The sequence below is a fragment of the Equus asinus genome, chromosome 11 (genome assembly GCF_041296235.1).
Source record: "Equus asinus isolate D_3611 breed Donkey chromosome 11, EquAss-T2T_v2, whole genome shotgun sequence".
In the NCBI taxonomy this organism is placed as follows: domain Eukaryota; kingdom Metazoa; phylum Chordata; class Mammalia; order Perissodactyla; family Equidae; genus Equus; species Equus asinus.
The window spans coordinates 10,081,948-10,099,208 of NC_091800.1; the positions used below are offsets into that span (position 1 = coordinate 10,081,948).

Below are 17,261 nucleotides of genomic sequence, written 5' to 3' on the forward strand. Positions count from 1 at the left end.
ATTCATCTAATTCTTACAACAACCCTATAAGATAGGTGTCATTATTATCCCATTTTCCAGAAGAGAAAACTGAGGGCTAGAGAGGTTGAGTTACTTGCCCAAGGTCACATAGCTAAGAGGTGGTGGAAAGAGAAGTCCAGCCTAGGCAGATTGGCTTAGGAGCTCTTATCTGTAACCACTACACCAGAAGGGAAGATGAGAAAAAGAAAGAAAAGGGAGAGCTTCAAGTTCTTCACCAAGAACTACATGTAAGGGGACGAGGACGAGTCCAGGTTTACAAGCCTGTGGGATGGAGGGTGCTAAGCTTCAAGGAGGAAGGGGACGGAATCCCAGCAGTTGCTGCCAAGAAGAGAGCAGACGCCCAACGTCGGCTGCTCTTCACTTTGTCTCGAGGGCAGGAGTCACGGGTCCTTTTAAGAATCTGATGGAAGAGTGGGCCTTCTCAGTAGGAAAAAAAACCACAGGCACAAACAAAACACTGCACACAATTCCATCTGGTTCACGAACTCCGGTTAAGTCTTGCCCTAAATATGTCACGTAAACAATTCAATAACGGACATTTCTATAGTAGAAATTTTATTTCCATTCATAAAATATATCACTAAATAGCTGAAAAAGTTACATATTATTTTAAAACATAGATTTAAAAAATCATATTAGCTTCTCCTTAGCAAAATGCTTGTTTTACGTATTTACAAGGATATACTATACTTCAGGTACACGATTTTCACTCAAGCCAGCCCGAGACGGCCTTTGGATGTAGGTAGATGCTCCAGCAGAGTTAGTTATCCGCTCCCCCCTGCCTTGTGCAAAGGATGATTCGATTTTACAAAAGTTCCTTTGAAAACAAGAGTAAATACAGAGAGCTTCTAGAGAAAAGTCCAGCAAAGCAGTAGTTGAGAATGTATTTCCTTTTAGTGATGAAATTAACCTCGTTTTGCTGATCTACAGCCTGTTTAAGGTGGGCAGGGGGGTTGGGTCCTTAAGACTAAATGGTTTCTCTACGAATCTTCAACGTGAGCCTGTGGAGAGGGTAGCCCTGAATCCACCTCTCTGCTGTAAGGTCGCCTGTTTTGATAGACAGAAGGACGTTCCGAAACGTGACCATCCATGTTCTGATACATCTGAATACGGAAAGAGACAGAACATTGATTACCATCTGATAAAGACTTACATGTCGTGTGCCTATATGGCAAATTATTACTGACTTTTAGCTACCCACAGGTCTCCGAAGATATTCTACGTGTTAATTGACAAAGCAATTTTGGTCCTTTTACTAATGGAGAAATCAAGTCATAGTCAAGTATTTTATTTCATTATTGTTTCTACCTTTAGACATAAAATCTCAATCTAGAAATCTTAAAGCCATGCAGAAAAACCATAAAAGAGTAAGGACACAAAAAGAGATCCGTTCATTACGCAATTAATACAGGAGACTGATTCCTGAGTTTTCACTTGGGAGTTTAGTGACTTCTAAATAATTTTCCCAGATGAAAACAACTTTATTTTTTTCTGTTTATAAAGTTAACACACATTCATATAGATGATTAAGGAGTATAGAAAGATACAAGGAAAAAAGCTAAAATCATCAGAGGCACCCGCTATTATGGATAGCTTGCTATGGACACAGGTACACAAGATTTTGTGTCTGTAGGCTCAGATCATAGATTCTGTTTTAGGACCTTATTTTAAATTACTAATATATCGTTTTTATGTTGTTCATATGTTACATATTTTCACTATTCACTAAACATGAGCACATATCATCTTTTTAACGGCAGCCTAGGGTTCCACAGTAGTGATGTCCCATGATGAAGCTTTTGATGGATTGCTTATATAATATAAACTGAAAAGTGCACAAGTGGCTTTGCTTGTCTTTGGGACAAAATAAAGGCAGTGGAATCGCTGGTTCAAAGAGGATGCACATCTGAATGGTGGTCCATGTGACCAGGCTGCCCTGCAGAAAGGTTTACTTATTTCTACTCCTATCAACTGTGCTGGGAACACTATTTTCTCCAGAGCCTCACCAACAGTGGGTATTAACAATCATTCACATCTCTAGCCCTTTGTCAAGAAACAAGTTCTATTACCTCCTTACCTGCATGTTTCGTGATAAGCAAAGGTGAGCATCTCTTTCTATATTCAGTGGCCATTTGCATTTCATTGTGAACAGCCTGCTTACCTCCTTTGCCCTTTTATATTGGACCAAACATGTTTTGCCTGTTATTTATAAGGACTCTTTGTAACATAGGGATCATGTATTCTGTTTGACAGACTCCCTCCCTTCCCCCACCCCTCGCTACCGTTTATTGCTTTTTGTTAGTGTATTTTTGACAGTCAGTTATAGTGCTAACTGACGGGACTGTCTTCCACTCTTAATTTTTCTTTCTAGAAAACAAAAAAATATATATTTCCTTTGGAACCTGGTCTGTACAATGACAGTAACTTGAGGATGGGTAGTAACAATACATCTTTTTTGTGAAGTGGACAGAGCAGTTGGTTATGACCTGTTGGACTTGTTGATTCCAAATGCCTATCTCTCGCGCTGAATTTCTAACCATCTAATAAAGCCTGTGACATAAATACCAATAACACCTCAAATCCAGCATCTCCATGCCTGAATTCATTATCTTTGACCCCCAAACCTTCTCTTCCTCCGTATTTTTGTAGCTGTAAATTGTATTTGCAATTTCACACCGCCATTCATCCAGTCCCACAGGCAGAAGTTTCCGAATCATCTCGAGCTGTCTGCTCCCACAGCCAATTGGTTATGGGTCTAGTTCTGATATGTCACTTTTTAATGTTGTCCTTTCCATTTCTTTAGGTGATTTTTTTTTTAAAGATTTTATTTTTTCCTTTTTCTCCCCAAAGCCCCCCGTACATAGTTGTATATTCTTTGTTGTGGGTCCTTCTAGTTGTGGCATGTGGGACGCTGCCTCAGCGTGGTTTGATGAGCAGTGTCATGTCCGCGCCCAGGATTCGAACCAACGAAACACTGGGCCGCCTGCAGCGGAGCGCGCAAACTTAACTGCTCGGCCACGGGGCCAGCCCCTCTTTAGGTGATTTTTAAATGACTTTTTTAATTGCACAAGTAATAGATGAGTAGATTTTCCTTATAAAAATTTGGAACTCTAGGTTTTCAAATGTATCAACATAAAGAGGTACATAAGATTTTCTTATACTTTTTAAAATGTTTTTTCTATCCTTAGTTATGTTCTCCTTTAATTCTGAATGTTACCTATTTGTGCTTTCTCTTTTTGCTTCATTGTTCTCTTCAAAGTCAGTATGCTGTAGTGGTATATTTGTTTAGTGCCTTGTTAATACGCAATATTAATATACAGTGTAGACCAAAGCCAGACTGCCGTATTCAAATCCTAAGTCTGACACTTAACTGTGTTACCTTGGGCAAATTACTTAACCTCTCTGTAGGTCAACTTACTAATCTGCAAAAGAGATAATAATAGAACCTACTTCATGAGACTGATGTGAGGATTAAAGGAGTTATTATGGGTAATATATTGGTAGAGTGCATGATAAACACAAAAAATGTTCACTATTACATTGCTACTATTATTAGTTCAAAAAACAACTTTGGGTTTCCCTGATCATCATTACTATTTTATTTTTGCTGCTATCCTCAGTTTAATTTATTCTGCCTTTATCTCTATTACTTCTTCCTTCTACTTTGTTCATTCTCTTCCTTCTCTCCCTCCTCCCTTTTCTTCACTGCTTTTTTTCTTTGCATCTTGAGTTGCAAGTTTAGTCATCTATTTTTTTTTCTTTTTTGTTTTCTAACAAATGAATGTAGAGTTATATATTTGGCCAACTTCCACAGGTTTTAATATGCAGTGTCCATGTTAATTTCTTTTCCCTGCTCTTCCTTTCCTCCTCGTCCTTTGTCTTAACTACGACTTCTGTAAGAAGCGTGATTTTTAATTTCAGACATATGACTTTGGGGGCTTTTTCAGTTGCTGTTGGTGATTTCTCATTTCACTACATTACGGTTATGGATGTGACCTGTCTGACAATTTTATTTATTTTGAAATTCTCTTTCTCAAGTGGGTTTACTAATTCCTGCCATTTTGTGCTTTCTATTTCCAGGAATTCTCTTTGTTTCTCTCTTCCCCATTTTGTTGGGTTGATCATGTTTTCTCAGGTCCTTTTTTTCTTCTATACTGAACTTGAGGTTATATATCTCTCTTTATTTTACCGGTGGTTATACTTATGTTTTTAACACCCATATTATTCTTATGTTTATTTAACAGGGTGGCTGCTCCCACTGCAGAACTTCTGCAGAATCCCACTAGACGTCTTCCTCCCTTTTATGAAAGCACTTTTGTTTTTTTCAAAGCATCCTCTGTTGTGAATTTTCCCTCTTCACTCCAGTCTTAACTGCTTTCATTGTCTCAGGGATTTTCCACAGTTTCTGGTCCACAAAGATCTCCTTCTTGCTTTCAAAGACAATTATGGCCTCACTTCTTTTTTTAAAAAAAATATATATATTTCCTATAATTTTGGGGGCTGATATGAAAGGAGAGATGATGTGAGTTCAGGCCCCTTCCTTGAAACAGGAGGTGTGGGTGTCCCTTCCTTCCATCATCCCCACTGCCACCACCTTAGTTCACCTCTTCATTGTTGCTCCTCTCTACTGCTGTAGTCACCTCTTAACTGATGTCCTTACTTATTTTTTTTTCTTTTTATTTTGGTAAGGAAGATTTTCCCTGAGCTAACATCTGTTGCCAATCTTCCTCTATTTTGTATGTGGGTCACTGCCACAGCATGGCGCGATGAGCGGTGTGTAGGTCCATGCCCAGGATCTGAAACTGTGAACCCTGGGCCACCAAAGCAGAGCATGTGAACTTAACCATTACACCACTGGGCCGGCGCCCTGATGTCCTTACTTTTAACCTTTTTCCTCTTCTTTCCCAAACTTACTTTTATGTCTCCTTTCCTTCCTTTCTTCCTTCCTTCCAGAAATATTTGCTTAGCTTCTTCCATATGCCAAGCATTATGCTAGCAGTTGGGTATGTAAGAGTGAACAAGACAGATGTGGTCTCTAACCTACTTTCATGCTGACATCCATTCATTTATTTAATAACCAGTTATTGTCTCCTGCCTCTGAGACTACTCCAGGTGATATAAGATGAGCAGCGCATCATCCTTGCCCTCACAAATCAGTCTAGTGATGAGAAAGACAGACCCATAAAGCAAAATTATCATACAACATGATCTGAGTCTCACATAGAGAGAGGTATGGGATTTCTCACATAGAGAAAGTGCTATGGCATTCAGAAGAAGGAGACTGAAACGTGACTAGGCGAGTTAGGGGAGTCTCTGCAGAGGAGAGAATAGTCACTCTGGGCCTTTACGGCAAATATTGAAGCATGTTTGTCCATTGTGAAAATCTTCACTGATTTGCCATCATCTAAATAATGCCTTAGACTGTCGTTCAGTGGTCTCCCTGAGCTAACTCCATACTGCTGGGGCTGGGTCATATCTAAAGCTATTAGCCTACGTTTCTCTATGTGTTTCCCTTCGCTTCTTTCTTGTTCTCCGAGGGCCATTTTCCTTCCCTAGTCCATGATGAAGCAGAAACAGAGAATCTACAAAAACCATTCTCACGAGTACTAGGAAAGATTCCCCTGGGCATGCTAGCAAGTCCCGTTTTCCCATCCAAGAGACCAGATATGACGGTGCTCAGGGAACGTGAGGGGAAAAGATGGAGTGGCACCAGAGGAGGAGCAAGCTCTGCTCACAGCGGGCAGGGCTACCTGAGATGATTGTGTAGATTATGTCTTGCTCAAAGGTGCCCAGCCAAGCAGGCAGGTGGGGACTGAAACTCAACCTATGCTCTACTCCCCAGGCTTCTAGACTGGAGCGTGCTACACCAGCCAGGGGTACAGAGTTCCTCTTGGTGTATTCATCCTGCCCATAGCGGGGCGCCATTTTCTAACTTAACTAAAGAAGCTACAGCTTGCTACCTGTAGCTGATACTGATAGGGAAAAGAGCCTTCTGTCACAAAGGGTCAAGGAGCAGAGTGGACGAGATGGGGGAAAAAATGTTGGAGAAGCATCCTTGGGCATGCATACCCTGACCTGAATCATCAGCCATGGAGAACTTGCCATTCAACAATTCCTGATACCCCTAAGGCCCCCTGAACAAAACGAAGGGTATCTGGACGTCCTGGGGGTGTAGAGGTATGAAAGGAGAACCGCACACCAACCCCAGGTGGTCCTGAACAAAGCCAAGGGCTCTTTAGCAGCAGCGGACGCTCCCCCTGGTTACACTATACTCAGTCTTGTTTTCTTCCACATTCCCCCACTCACTGTATAGTTTAGCCACACCATTTATTTTCCATTCAACATTCTCAACTTTGAACCTTTATTTGTCTTACTCATTCAGCCTGGAACACCCTACTAACCCCCTCCCTACCCAACAGCCAAAATACCACTCATTCTTCACAGCCCAGCTCAGATAACACCTCTGGGAATCCATATCCAACTGCCCAACAAGCAAAAATTACTCAATACTTTTTCTTTATTCCAACAGCTCATTTCTTGTTTCTTCATATAACTCTTCTTTCAGTTTATCTTATAGCGTCATTAACTGTTTAAGGGTCATCTGCCCAATAGCCTAGAAGTCCCTTGGGGGCTTTTTGTCTCCCTCAACATTTTTGACCCAATTCCCTGACAATAACTTAATTTCCGTATGTGATTTAAAAAAATAATAACAGGAGAAGAGGACACACATCATCTACGCAGCTCTCTGGAAAGAATGCAGAATTGAAAATGGACTCAGTAATTTAGAAAAGAGGGCAGACAATCCATTTAAAGAATCAGATTCATATTTAACTAACAATTATTGAGTAACCACTAAGTGCCCAGTAGGGGCTAGGTCTTTTCACAGATGTCATCTTATTTATTCCCTATAATTCCATGAAGTGAGATTTGTTAATCCAATATTTCAGATAAGGAAGTTGAGATCTCAAAAAACGTCAAGTGGAGCCAGCCCTGATGGCCTGGCAGTTACAGTTTGGCATGCTCCAGTTCAGCAGCCCAGGTTCATTTCCTGGGTGCAGAACCACATCACTCGTCTGTCAGTAGCCATGCTGTGGTGGCGGCTCACAAAGGAGAACTAGAAGGACTTAAAAGTAGAATATACCACCATGTACCAGGGCTTTGGGGAGGAAAACAAAAAAGAGAGAGAGAGGAAGATTGGCAACACATGTTAGCTTAAAGTGAATCTTTCCCAGCAAAAAAAAAAAAAAAAAAAAAAGATTAAGTGATTTATTCAAGTCATATAAGAAGTAAATTATGGAGACAAGATTTAAATCTAGGTACTGGGAGTTCAAGGTCCCATCTTTTGTTCACTTTGTCTAGGGATGGCTCCTTTCACAACACCAGGTGGTGTTGATGAGGGAAGAGTCAGCAAAGTAATTCCAAGTTCCCGAATCATCTAGTTTAGCAACCCATTTCACAGATGAGAAAACTGAGGCCCAGAGAAGTAAAGTGACTTGCCATCATTGACATAGCTATTAGGAGGGAGAGCAGCTGAGCCGATGTTAGACCCTCATGGCTTCAAGTCAATGCTCCTTCTGTCTACAGTATCACACGACTGAGTTGTATGATTATTCCACACTAAAGCCTCATGTTGAATTAGGAAAGGTCAGTGGCTTCTGGAAGTCGGGGATTAAGTTTTATTCAGTTGTCTGTCTGCACTGGACACTTCAAAGCAGGTAATTTCTTAATCAATTGGCTGAAATCTTCAGGAAAATTTTTTTCCTCTTTTTTTCCTAAAAACACTTATCAACAAATATATCTAACCCATACAACTTTTAAAGGGCAACCAAAATAAATTGTGGTGAGAAAGACAACTTGGGATCTTTGGTTTTTAAGAAATCAGCAACCAGTGTTCTTGTTTACTGCTTTCCTTTACGATAATGCTTTATAAAGCGCTGTGCTGCTACATACCGCTTCTTCTGCATCTGCCAGCTGACAGCCTAAAAACGAAGTCAGATTAGGGAAGGATGGTCGTTTCCTTGAGTCAAAAGCCCAGCAGGATTGCATTATAAAGTATCTGTAAAAGCAACAGAACGAGGAGCAAGATGAGGAAATCTGAATGAAGCAAAATGCATCGTTTTCCACATAATGAAGCACCATGTATTGCGGTGGAGATATTTACGGCATGTTTGTTTTGTGGCAAGTACTCAACTAGATTTTGAACTCATATCAGAAAGGACAAATTAGATGCTGGACAGAAATGCATTTAAAGAAACATGATGTGGCCCAGAAATCAGGAGATGGAGTCTTGTCACCTTCTCGGATCCTTCGAGCAAAGGAATTGAAACCCAGAAGCAAGAGTCTCTCAGGGCAGAAAGGTTCAGTTTTGTTCAGAAATCCCCCCCACCCCCAAAAGGAAGAATTTCATTTTCTTTTCTTTTTCTAAGAGGAATCATATGAACTTTGCATTACAGAAATTTTATTTTCTTTTTGTCACGCATTTGGAACTAGATGGACTGTAAATTTCTGATTCTAGCCGATTTACAGTCTGATTTGAACTTACATTTCTTCTGTAGCATAAAATGGCTGATCCATTTTAAATCCACTCTGAATGAGTTTATAGAAGTTAGCATCAACAGGAATACCAGGGTAAGGATTGACACCTGAGAAAAACATTAAGAAGTATGACCATTCATTCATTCTTTATTCGTTTATTTATTCATTCAACTAACAAACATGTATTGAGAGCTCCCATGGCCCAGACACTGCTCGGTGCTAGGGTGGCAAGTGGGAAAAGTCACAGTTCCTGCTCTCAAGCTGGTTATAGGCTGGTGGGGAAGATAGATCTATAGACAACAGCAAATAAAACATAAAGTTCCCAGCATTACCCTGATACCAAAGCCAGACAAGGACACCACAAGAAAAAAAAAATTACAGGCCAATATCCTTGATGAACATAGATGCAAAAACTCTCAACAAAATATTAAGAATCCAAATTCAACAATACATTCAAAGGATCACAGGGCTGGCCTGGTGGCATAGTGGTTAAGTTCGTGTGCTCTGCTTTGGCAGCCCAGGGTTCTGATTCCAGGCATGGACCTACACACGGCTCATCAAGCCATGCTGTGGTGTCATCCCACATACAAAATAGAGGAAGATTGGCACAGATGTTACCTCAGGGCCGATCTTCCTCACCCCCCCAAAAAAAGGATCATAGACCATGATCAAATGAAATTTATTCCAGGGATGCAAGGATGGTTCAACACCCACAAATCAATCAATGTGATACACCACATTAACAAAATGAAGGATAAAAATTATTGATCTTCTCAATAGATTCAGAAAAAGTATTTCACAAAATTCAACATCCATTTATGGTAAAAATTTTCAACAAAGTGGATATAGAGGGAATGTACCTCAACATAATAAAGGCCGTGTATGACAAGCCCACAGCTAACATCATACTCAGTGGTGAAAAGCTGAAAGCTTTTCCTCTAAGGTCAGGAACAAGACAAATATAGCCACTATCACCACTTTTATTCAACATAGTATTGGAAGTCCTAGCCAGAGCAATTGGGCAAGAAAAAGAAATTAAAAAGCATCCAAATTGGAAAGGAAGAAGTAATACTGTCACCATTTGCAGATGACATATTATATATAGAAAATCCTAAGACTTCACCAAAAAACTATTAGAACTAATAAATGAATTCAGTAAAGTTATAGGATACAAAATCAATACACCAAAAATCTATTGCATTTCTATACACTAAGAACAAACTATCAGAAATAGAAATTTTAAAAAATCCCATTTACAAACACATCAAAGAGAATCAAATGCCTAGAAATAAATTTAAACAAGGATATGAAAGATCTGTACACTGAAAACTATAAGCATTAATGAAAAAAATTTTGGTAAATATCTGATAAGGGGTTAATATCCAAAGTATATAAAGAACTCATACAACTCAACAACAAAAAAACAAACAGATTAAAACATGGGCGGAAGATCTGAATAGATATTCTTCTAAAGGAGATATACAGATGACCAATAGGTAGATGAAAAAATGCTCAACATCACTAATCATCGGAGAAATGCATATCAAAACCACAATGAGATATCACCTCACACCTGTTAGAATGGCTATTATCAAAAAGACAAGAAATAACAAGTGTTGGCAAGGATGTGGCGAAAAGGGAACCCTTGTGCACTGTTGGTGGGATTGTAAATTGGTGCAATCACTATGGAAAACAGTAAGAGTTTCCTCAAAGAATTAAAAATAGAACTAGGACATGATCCAGCAACTGAAAACTAACTCAAAAAGATATATGTACCCCCATGTTCATTGCAGCATTATTTATAGTAGCTGTAAATATCATAGAAACAACCTAAGTGTCCATTGATGGATAAACGGATAAAGAAAATGTAGCATATATACATATGTAATGGGATATTATTCAGCCATAAAAAAGAATGAAATCTTGCCATTTGTGACAACATGGATGGACCTTGAGGGTATTATGCTAAGTGAAATAAGGCAGACAGAGAAAGACAAATACCATGTGATCTCACTTATACATGGAAACCAAAAAAAAACCCCAAAAAACTCAAGCTCAGAGATACAGAGAACAGACTGGTGGTTGGCAGAGGCAGGGGGTGGGGAGTGGGTGAAATGGGTGAAAGTGGTCAAAAGGTACAAACTTCCAGTTATAATATAAATAAGTCCTGGGGATGTAATGTACAGCGTGGTGACTATAGTTAATAATACTGTACTGCATATTTGAAAGTGGCTAAGAGAGTAAATCTTAAAACTTCTGATCCCAAGAAAAACATTTTGTAACTATGTATGATGATGGATGTTAACTAGACTTCTTGTGGTGATCATTTCACAGTATACACAAATATCAAATCATTGCGGTATACGCCTGAAGCTAATGTAATTTTATATGTCATTTACATCTCAAGTAAAAAAGTAATTAAATAAAATGGCACGTGCCTCAACAGAAGGAAGATGACGGAGCTCTGGAGCATTCGAGGTGCCATTTCACCCACTCTGACTCAGGGGGTAGCAGAGCGGGGGAGGGGTGCAGAGGGAGCAGAACATGTGCCGCGAGGACAGCAAACTGGGAAACTTACCAAGCGAGAATATTTCCCAGAGTAATATTCCGTATGACCAGACATCACTCTTAATTGTGTAGATCCCTTCAAATAAGCTTTCAGGAGCCATCCACTTCACAGGCAAACGGGCCTGTGTAAAACCCAAGAGGAGATCGAACGGTGAATTTTCCATATTACAAACATTACATCTTTTCTCCCGTTCACTAGATGATGACATTTATTATCTTCCTAAGGTCATTTTTAATGCTTAATTGAGAAAATCATATTCCTCAAATGGAATTTTTTCACTTTCAAATTAACATTCTAACAAAGTAGCCTTAACAAACAACCGCTCCTATTTCTTTAAGACTCAGCTTGAACAAAGGCTCGTGGTTGGAATTAATAAGTTTAACCGTAGATAGTCAGTTTCCTTTAAGGAGTAGCTAGTCAGTTCCCAGAAGTAAGTGGATACTAGTGAATTAGCGAAATATTTTGTTAAAGCATTTCTTGGGAGAACATTGGTGGAAATGCCGTCCACAAGAATGTGGTGAGGGGAGCGTATGTTGTCACTTCCAGAAACGATACCAGGCTGGCTTCTGTGGTTTTAATAATTTCCAGTAGCATGACAGGGGGATTTTGAATTAGCGCAGCCTCAGATTAGAATCAAGACGCAGGGATGGACAGGTTACTGGGGCAGAGCACTTTGTAGTAGTTTCTTTTTCTTGGGTTGAGGAACCCTTCACAGGGCACGTTTAATCTGCCAAGTAAAAATCAAAGCTCAAGAAAGAAACCTTATTTTATCCTATACAAACCTTATCCTATACAAACTGATGAGCTGATTGAATCAAGCAAGCCGGTCTGGTTAATTTGATTAATTAAAAGAATTACTTGTGGTTCCAAATAGGATTTGCCTTCCCACATAAGAGACCACCAGCTGGTAGGATAGAAAGTGCATAGCCATATATGAGCATTCGTCATATTTATGACTTCAGCTACAATGACTGAGGCATGGATCTAAAATCAGCTAAGATGATTCTTTGATTCTAGAGGGAATACAGTTTAATTTGATTTTTAACATTTGTTGCACATGTGCTTTCATGCTGGTTTAATGGTTTATTCCCATAACAACACTATGAGCTAAGTGTATAATTCTCATGGGAAATGCTATATCATAGTGGTTATGCACAGACTGGGGGCTCAGACCGTTCGTGTTCCAATCCACGTGCTGTGTGACAGTGGGCAAGTTACTTTCTGTGCCTCGACTTCCTACCCACAAATGGGTAGATTGAGGACTAAATGAATTAACATATGTAAAAGCACTTAGCATAGTGCTTAGCACACAGGAAGCATTCCCTAGCATTTGTCGTTATTATTATTTCACAAGTAGGGACAATACAGCAGAGAGAAATCCCAAAGATGAACAACTAAAAAGAAGAATAAGGGTTTAAATCCAGGTGTTGTAATTCTTAAAACCATACTCTTTCATCTACACAATTTTATCACCTAGTATTTCTAATAGTTCCCTTGTAAATAACACATCTGTCCTTCATTTTTTAACAAGTAGATTCAGTCATGGCTCAGGTTTCCTTGTGTAACTAATAGGATGACAAATATTCATTAACTAACATTTAATTTAAATTTTGTACCTTTCAAAATGTATATGTAATATCTAATTCTTTATGTTGTATTTTTTAAAATGCTTTGTTTTAACTATTGTTGTTGTTAGTACCATTGAATCGATTCTGACCCCTAGCGATCCTGTGTACCGCAGAGCAGAATCCTGCCTGGTCCTTCTGAGACATCCTCTCACCTCCCGGTGCCCTATCAGATGGTGCTCCACTGCCATTCACGGGGTTTTCATGGCCAATTTTTTTGGAAGTGGGTGGCCAGATCCTTCTTCCTACTCTGTCTTAGTCTGGAAGCTCTGCTGAAATCTGTCCACCATGGGTGACCCTGCTGGTGTTTGAAATCCTAGTGGCACAGCTTTCGGCATCACAGCAACATGCAGCTGCCACAGTATGACTGACAACTGACAGACAGGTGGTGTGGTCCCCTGACCGGGAAATGAACCAGGGCTATGGCAGAGAGAGTGCAGAATCTTAACCACTAGACCACCAGGGCTGGCTATTATAACAATTACCTATTCCCATAATTGGAAACATAACTCAATAGTCACTTTATAGCTAAGGGAACTGAAATAAAAGCAAGTAACGAGGTTTTTTTTTAAAGTGTGGATTGTACTCAAAAGCCCCTAATTGCTCTATTCTGACTAGCCCAAGGATAGATGTGATGCTATTTTGCTCAACTTTTATTACAGATGGAATATTCCCCGAAGCTGCAGAAAAACCTTTTAAGCATAAGAAAGCAAATTGCTGCGAGGGAGTGTTTTGATGTTACCATAAATCAAAAATGTATGACGGTGAGTGCAGATGTTTACCATCACAAGGACAGAACACAAAATAGCAGTATAAAAATATGTCAGAAATAGCAGTCTCACATTGCCCCTGATAACGTAGTTGGAATCACTCATAATATCTCGAGCCAGTCCAAAATCACATATCTTCACCACCTTCCCGTGGGTCACGAGCACATTCCTGGCTGCCAGGTCTCTGTGAACACACTAGAAAGATTGAAATTGGAGTGTTATTTACTGCTATGTATATTATCACAGAGCGCAATCTTTCTTCTAGTTTCAAGTTCAGTAAGAGTTACAGATGACAGAAATGTATAATTCTTCACGGTTCTTCTATCTTTGCTGGGCTGAGAACGGTCATCACAATGGGTAACAAGTCAAGTGAACGTGGGTGGCCCAGCTCTTCAGCTACTGTGGCTGTAGTCACTTGTGCTACTTTTGGAACATTCCAGAGGCCAAAGGGTTCTTAGAAAGGAGCTCAAACCCAGCGGGATGTGGACTCTTGAAATAACAAGAGACAACAACAGGGCCCTCTGCTGAGCTCCCAAAGGGATTTCCAGAGGCCTTCTTCCAGCACTCTTATAATGGGGTGGAGAAAACAATCTTGTTTCTGACTGGAAAATAGCTTTGGCAATAAAATGGAGTAATATCAAAGAAAATATTCAGAAAAAAACAGTAAATTTGGGAAGGTTGACTAAAGTGGAAATAGAAGGAATCCTTGAGTTGAGAGATGGCATGACACTAATCCGAGTGGTCTGGCAAGAAAATCAATTCTATGAAGGAGGATTTTAAAAGGAACAGAGTACTAGGATAGCAAAGATCCAAAGGACTCTCTTCAATCTTTAAAAAATAAAAGCCAAAACCATAAAGACTAAAATCTCTCTAGCTCTCCTTTCTGCCCACCCCACTCTCAGTTTTCTGAGAGTCTTGTCACTTGCAAGCTCCATTTACATTTCATCCACTTTATTTCCGGGCCCGTGCAACCTGCCTTCCACCTCCCACTTGTCTGCCCAAGCTGTTTTGGCTAAGCCCCCAGTGACCTGCACAGCACCAACCCAGCGGAGATTTGATTTGACTGCTCGATGGCATCCGGTACTGTTTGCAGCCTGTCTTCCTTCAAGTCCTTCCTTCTGTGAATTCTGCACACCACTCGCCCCTGTTTTCTTCCTACTCCTCCAGTGGTCCCCATTTCCTCCTGTGGCTCTGTGCATGAGCCTGCTCTCATCCCCAGGGCCACACCCTCTCATTCCACATCCTCCCCTGAGTCATCCAAACCCAGGGATGCAACTACCATCACCAAATCTCTACTTCCAACCCAAACGTTTCTCTTGAGCTTCATATAGGAATATCCAAATACCTACCGGACTAAGCTCTACTTTGTTGCCAAATGAGCCTCACGTTCAACGTGTTTAACTTATGACCTTTCTTATCAAACTTCCTGCTGATTGCATGTTCTTTCTTCTATCCCAAGTTCCGTTCTGGTTTTCCTTTTCCTTCAAAAATCTCCTCCAGCCCAAGCATGAACTTCTTCAGAAAGCCTTGTCTTTAGCGCCTCTCCTCCCCCAGGTCTGAAGTGCCTGCCCCTCCCCTGGGTTCCCAGAACTTACTCGAACACAATATTCATCACAATACAGCGCAATCTTGGATTTGCACGTCTGCTCGTCTCTTTCTCCCCATCAATGATAAGATCTGACTCTGTGTCTCAGCACCTACCGCAGTACTAGGCACGTAGTCAGTGCTCAACTAATGACTGATGGAGTCAAAGAGCCCATGGAGGAGACTGAGGAGCACCCAGAGAAGCAGGGAGAAGAAGCAGAGAGACATGACGATTCAGAGGGAAAGGTCTAAAGGGAAAACGAGGGGCGGAGTCTAAGAAACTGGACAGTCTTCAAAAAATTCATATTCTTACAAGCCCAGGGGGGAAAAAGCAGTGTTCCTTGACCCCCAACTGCAAGTGGTTTGAGTGTTTACTTAACTTTAGGCAGCAAACGGGCCAGATGATCTAGGGAGATGCCCTCCAATGTCTGTGAAGACATTCATGAAAGCTCTACTGTGGACGTGTAGGTGAACTATAGTAAAGAAACTTCAGAAAAGGGGATCCCATAGCACACGGGGAAGATGAAGAGAAGAATGTGCCTTAGAGATGAGGGGTGGGAAAACATAACAAGACCGTGAGGTTTTAAAGAAAAAAATACATTGAAATTAGTCTCTCCAAATTCAGGAGGAAGGAGGAGAGAGGAGGCAGAGGGAAGGAAGTGGAGGGGAGAGGGAGGAAGAGACCGGGAGACTCAAAGAGAAAAGAGGAGGGAAAAGTTTGGGAAATAAAGAGAAGGTGATGGAAGGCAAGAAAATGAGGAGAGAAAGTAGCCAGAGGAATGGCTTTAATCTGCTTACAGGCAGGAGACATGTGAAATGTCAGAGAACCGCAGGACAGAAAGGCCAATTAGAGGGAGAACGCAGAATTGAGATAGAGTCCATGGTTCGAGGCAGGCTCCATGGCCTCGGCATCACAGCACCAACGGATCTGGGATTAGCAGCGGAGGCAGTAGGCCTACAGGGCTGCTGCTGGCCCACAGCACGACGGTGTGGATTAGGCAAAGGTGCCCAGGGTGGCTGACTTGGCAAGCAGAGCACATGGATCTGAGCCTCCACTCACCCGCTGGGTCAAACCCCCACGTGAGGGCACAGCCTGAACAACCTGAACTGACTGTCCAGGGAGGGGCTGACACGGTGCAAGTGATTTCAAGGAGGGACTCTGGGGAACTTCTGTCTGGAGGTCTGTGATAACCATCATCTCAGGAGGGATCCCAGGCCTCTACACCATCATCAGCCAAGAGCTGAGGTAACTGACATTCGAGGTGACTCCCACAGTGAACAGTGAGGGGAGAAAGACAGACTCTAAGGGACACAAGTTAAAATAAACAAGAAAAAAAAAATCACATCTCTTTTTCAAAATCATCTTTTTTTCTTGTTGCTAGTCTCTCCACTAAAGGAGCTTACCGACTTAAATTCCAGAAATTCCATTCCTTTGGCAACTTGGTATGCAAAGCAAAGAAGGTCTTCAAACGTAAGCACGTTCAAGTCCTCTTCTTCCTCCAGCCTTTTTTGGTTTTCATATTCAATTTCATCTATAAAATAGAACTGGTCCTCATTTTTGCCAAAACTCTAAGAAATTGCCTTATTAAATGTCTATAAGGAGGTTATTAAAGCTACAGTTAGGTGAGGCGCTAAGACATACACAGGAAGTTATCCCATCATTTTCCTGGTAGCACCAGGGCCACCCTGTGTATGCGGAGAATGGCGCAGCCTAGGAAGGGTCACCTGAAGATTTTCTTTGGTTAGAGGAACAAATTCTCTAGCTGCTCTGGCGATACATGGCCTCCCAATTAGTCAGGATTTCAGATGCTCTTCTTTTGCACTGGGTAGTTTTGTCACATTGGGAAAAGAATTAACACTAATCTACCACATCTTATGAACCACATTATGCACAATGTCCTTCCATTTAACCCTTCTAATAGTCCTATGAGGAAAGTATTATTAGGCCCATTTTACAGATGAGAAAATTGTGTCTCAGTTGGTTAAAGAACTTGTCCAAAGTCACCCAGCCAGAAAGTGAAGGAAGCAGAAGTTAACCCAGCTTCTCTGTCTGACTCCAGAATGCTTCATCTTTTCCACTTATTAGGTAATAGGACGGCTCTAATTAATTTATGACTTTAAAAAGAATAACCTGACCAGATAAAGTAGCTGTCAGTG

General features: G+C 40.8%; 1 protein-coding gene across 3 annotated transcripts in view; it reads right to left on the reverse strand.

Annotated features, from left to right (window-relative positions):
- Positions 1 to 557: 557 nt before the first annotated feature.
- FLT3 (fms related receptor tyrosine kinase 3) overlaps positions 558 to 17,261 on the reverse strand; it is a 120,587-nt gene continuing 103,883 nt past the window's right edge. For all 3 annotated transcript variants that reach the window (XM_070520450.1, XM_070520449.1, XM_070520451.1), the window contains 6 exons: positions 16,509 to 16,636; positions 13,593 to 13,715; positions 11,135 to 11,246; positions 8,564 to 8,663; positions 7,972 to 8,077; positions 558 to 1,124 (listed from right to left, as the gene is read on the reverse strand). In XM_070520450.1, coding sequence (XP_070376551.1) covers positions 1,002 to 1,124; positions 7,972 to 8,077; positions 8,564 to 8,663; positions 11,135 to 11,246; positions 13,593 to 13,715; positions 16,509 to 16,636 — 692 coding nt within the window. In that variant the 3' untranslated portion in view covers positions 558 to 1,001. The remainder of the gene's footprint in view (positions 1,125 to 7,971; positions 8,078 to 8,563; positions 8,664 to 11,134; positions 11,247 to 13,592; positions 13,716 to 16,508; positions 16,637 to 17,261) is intronic.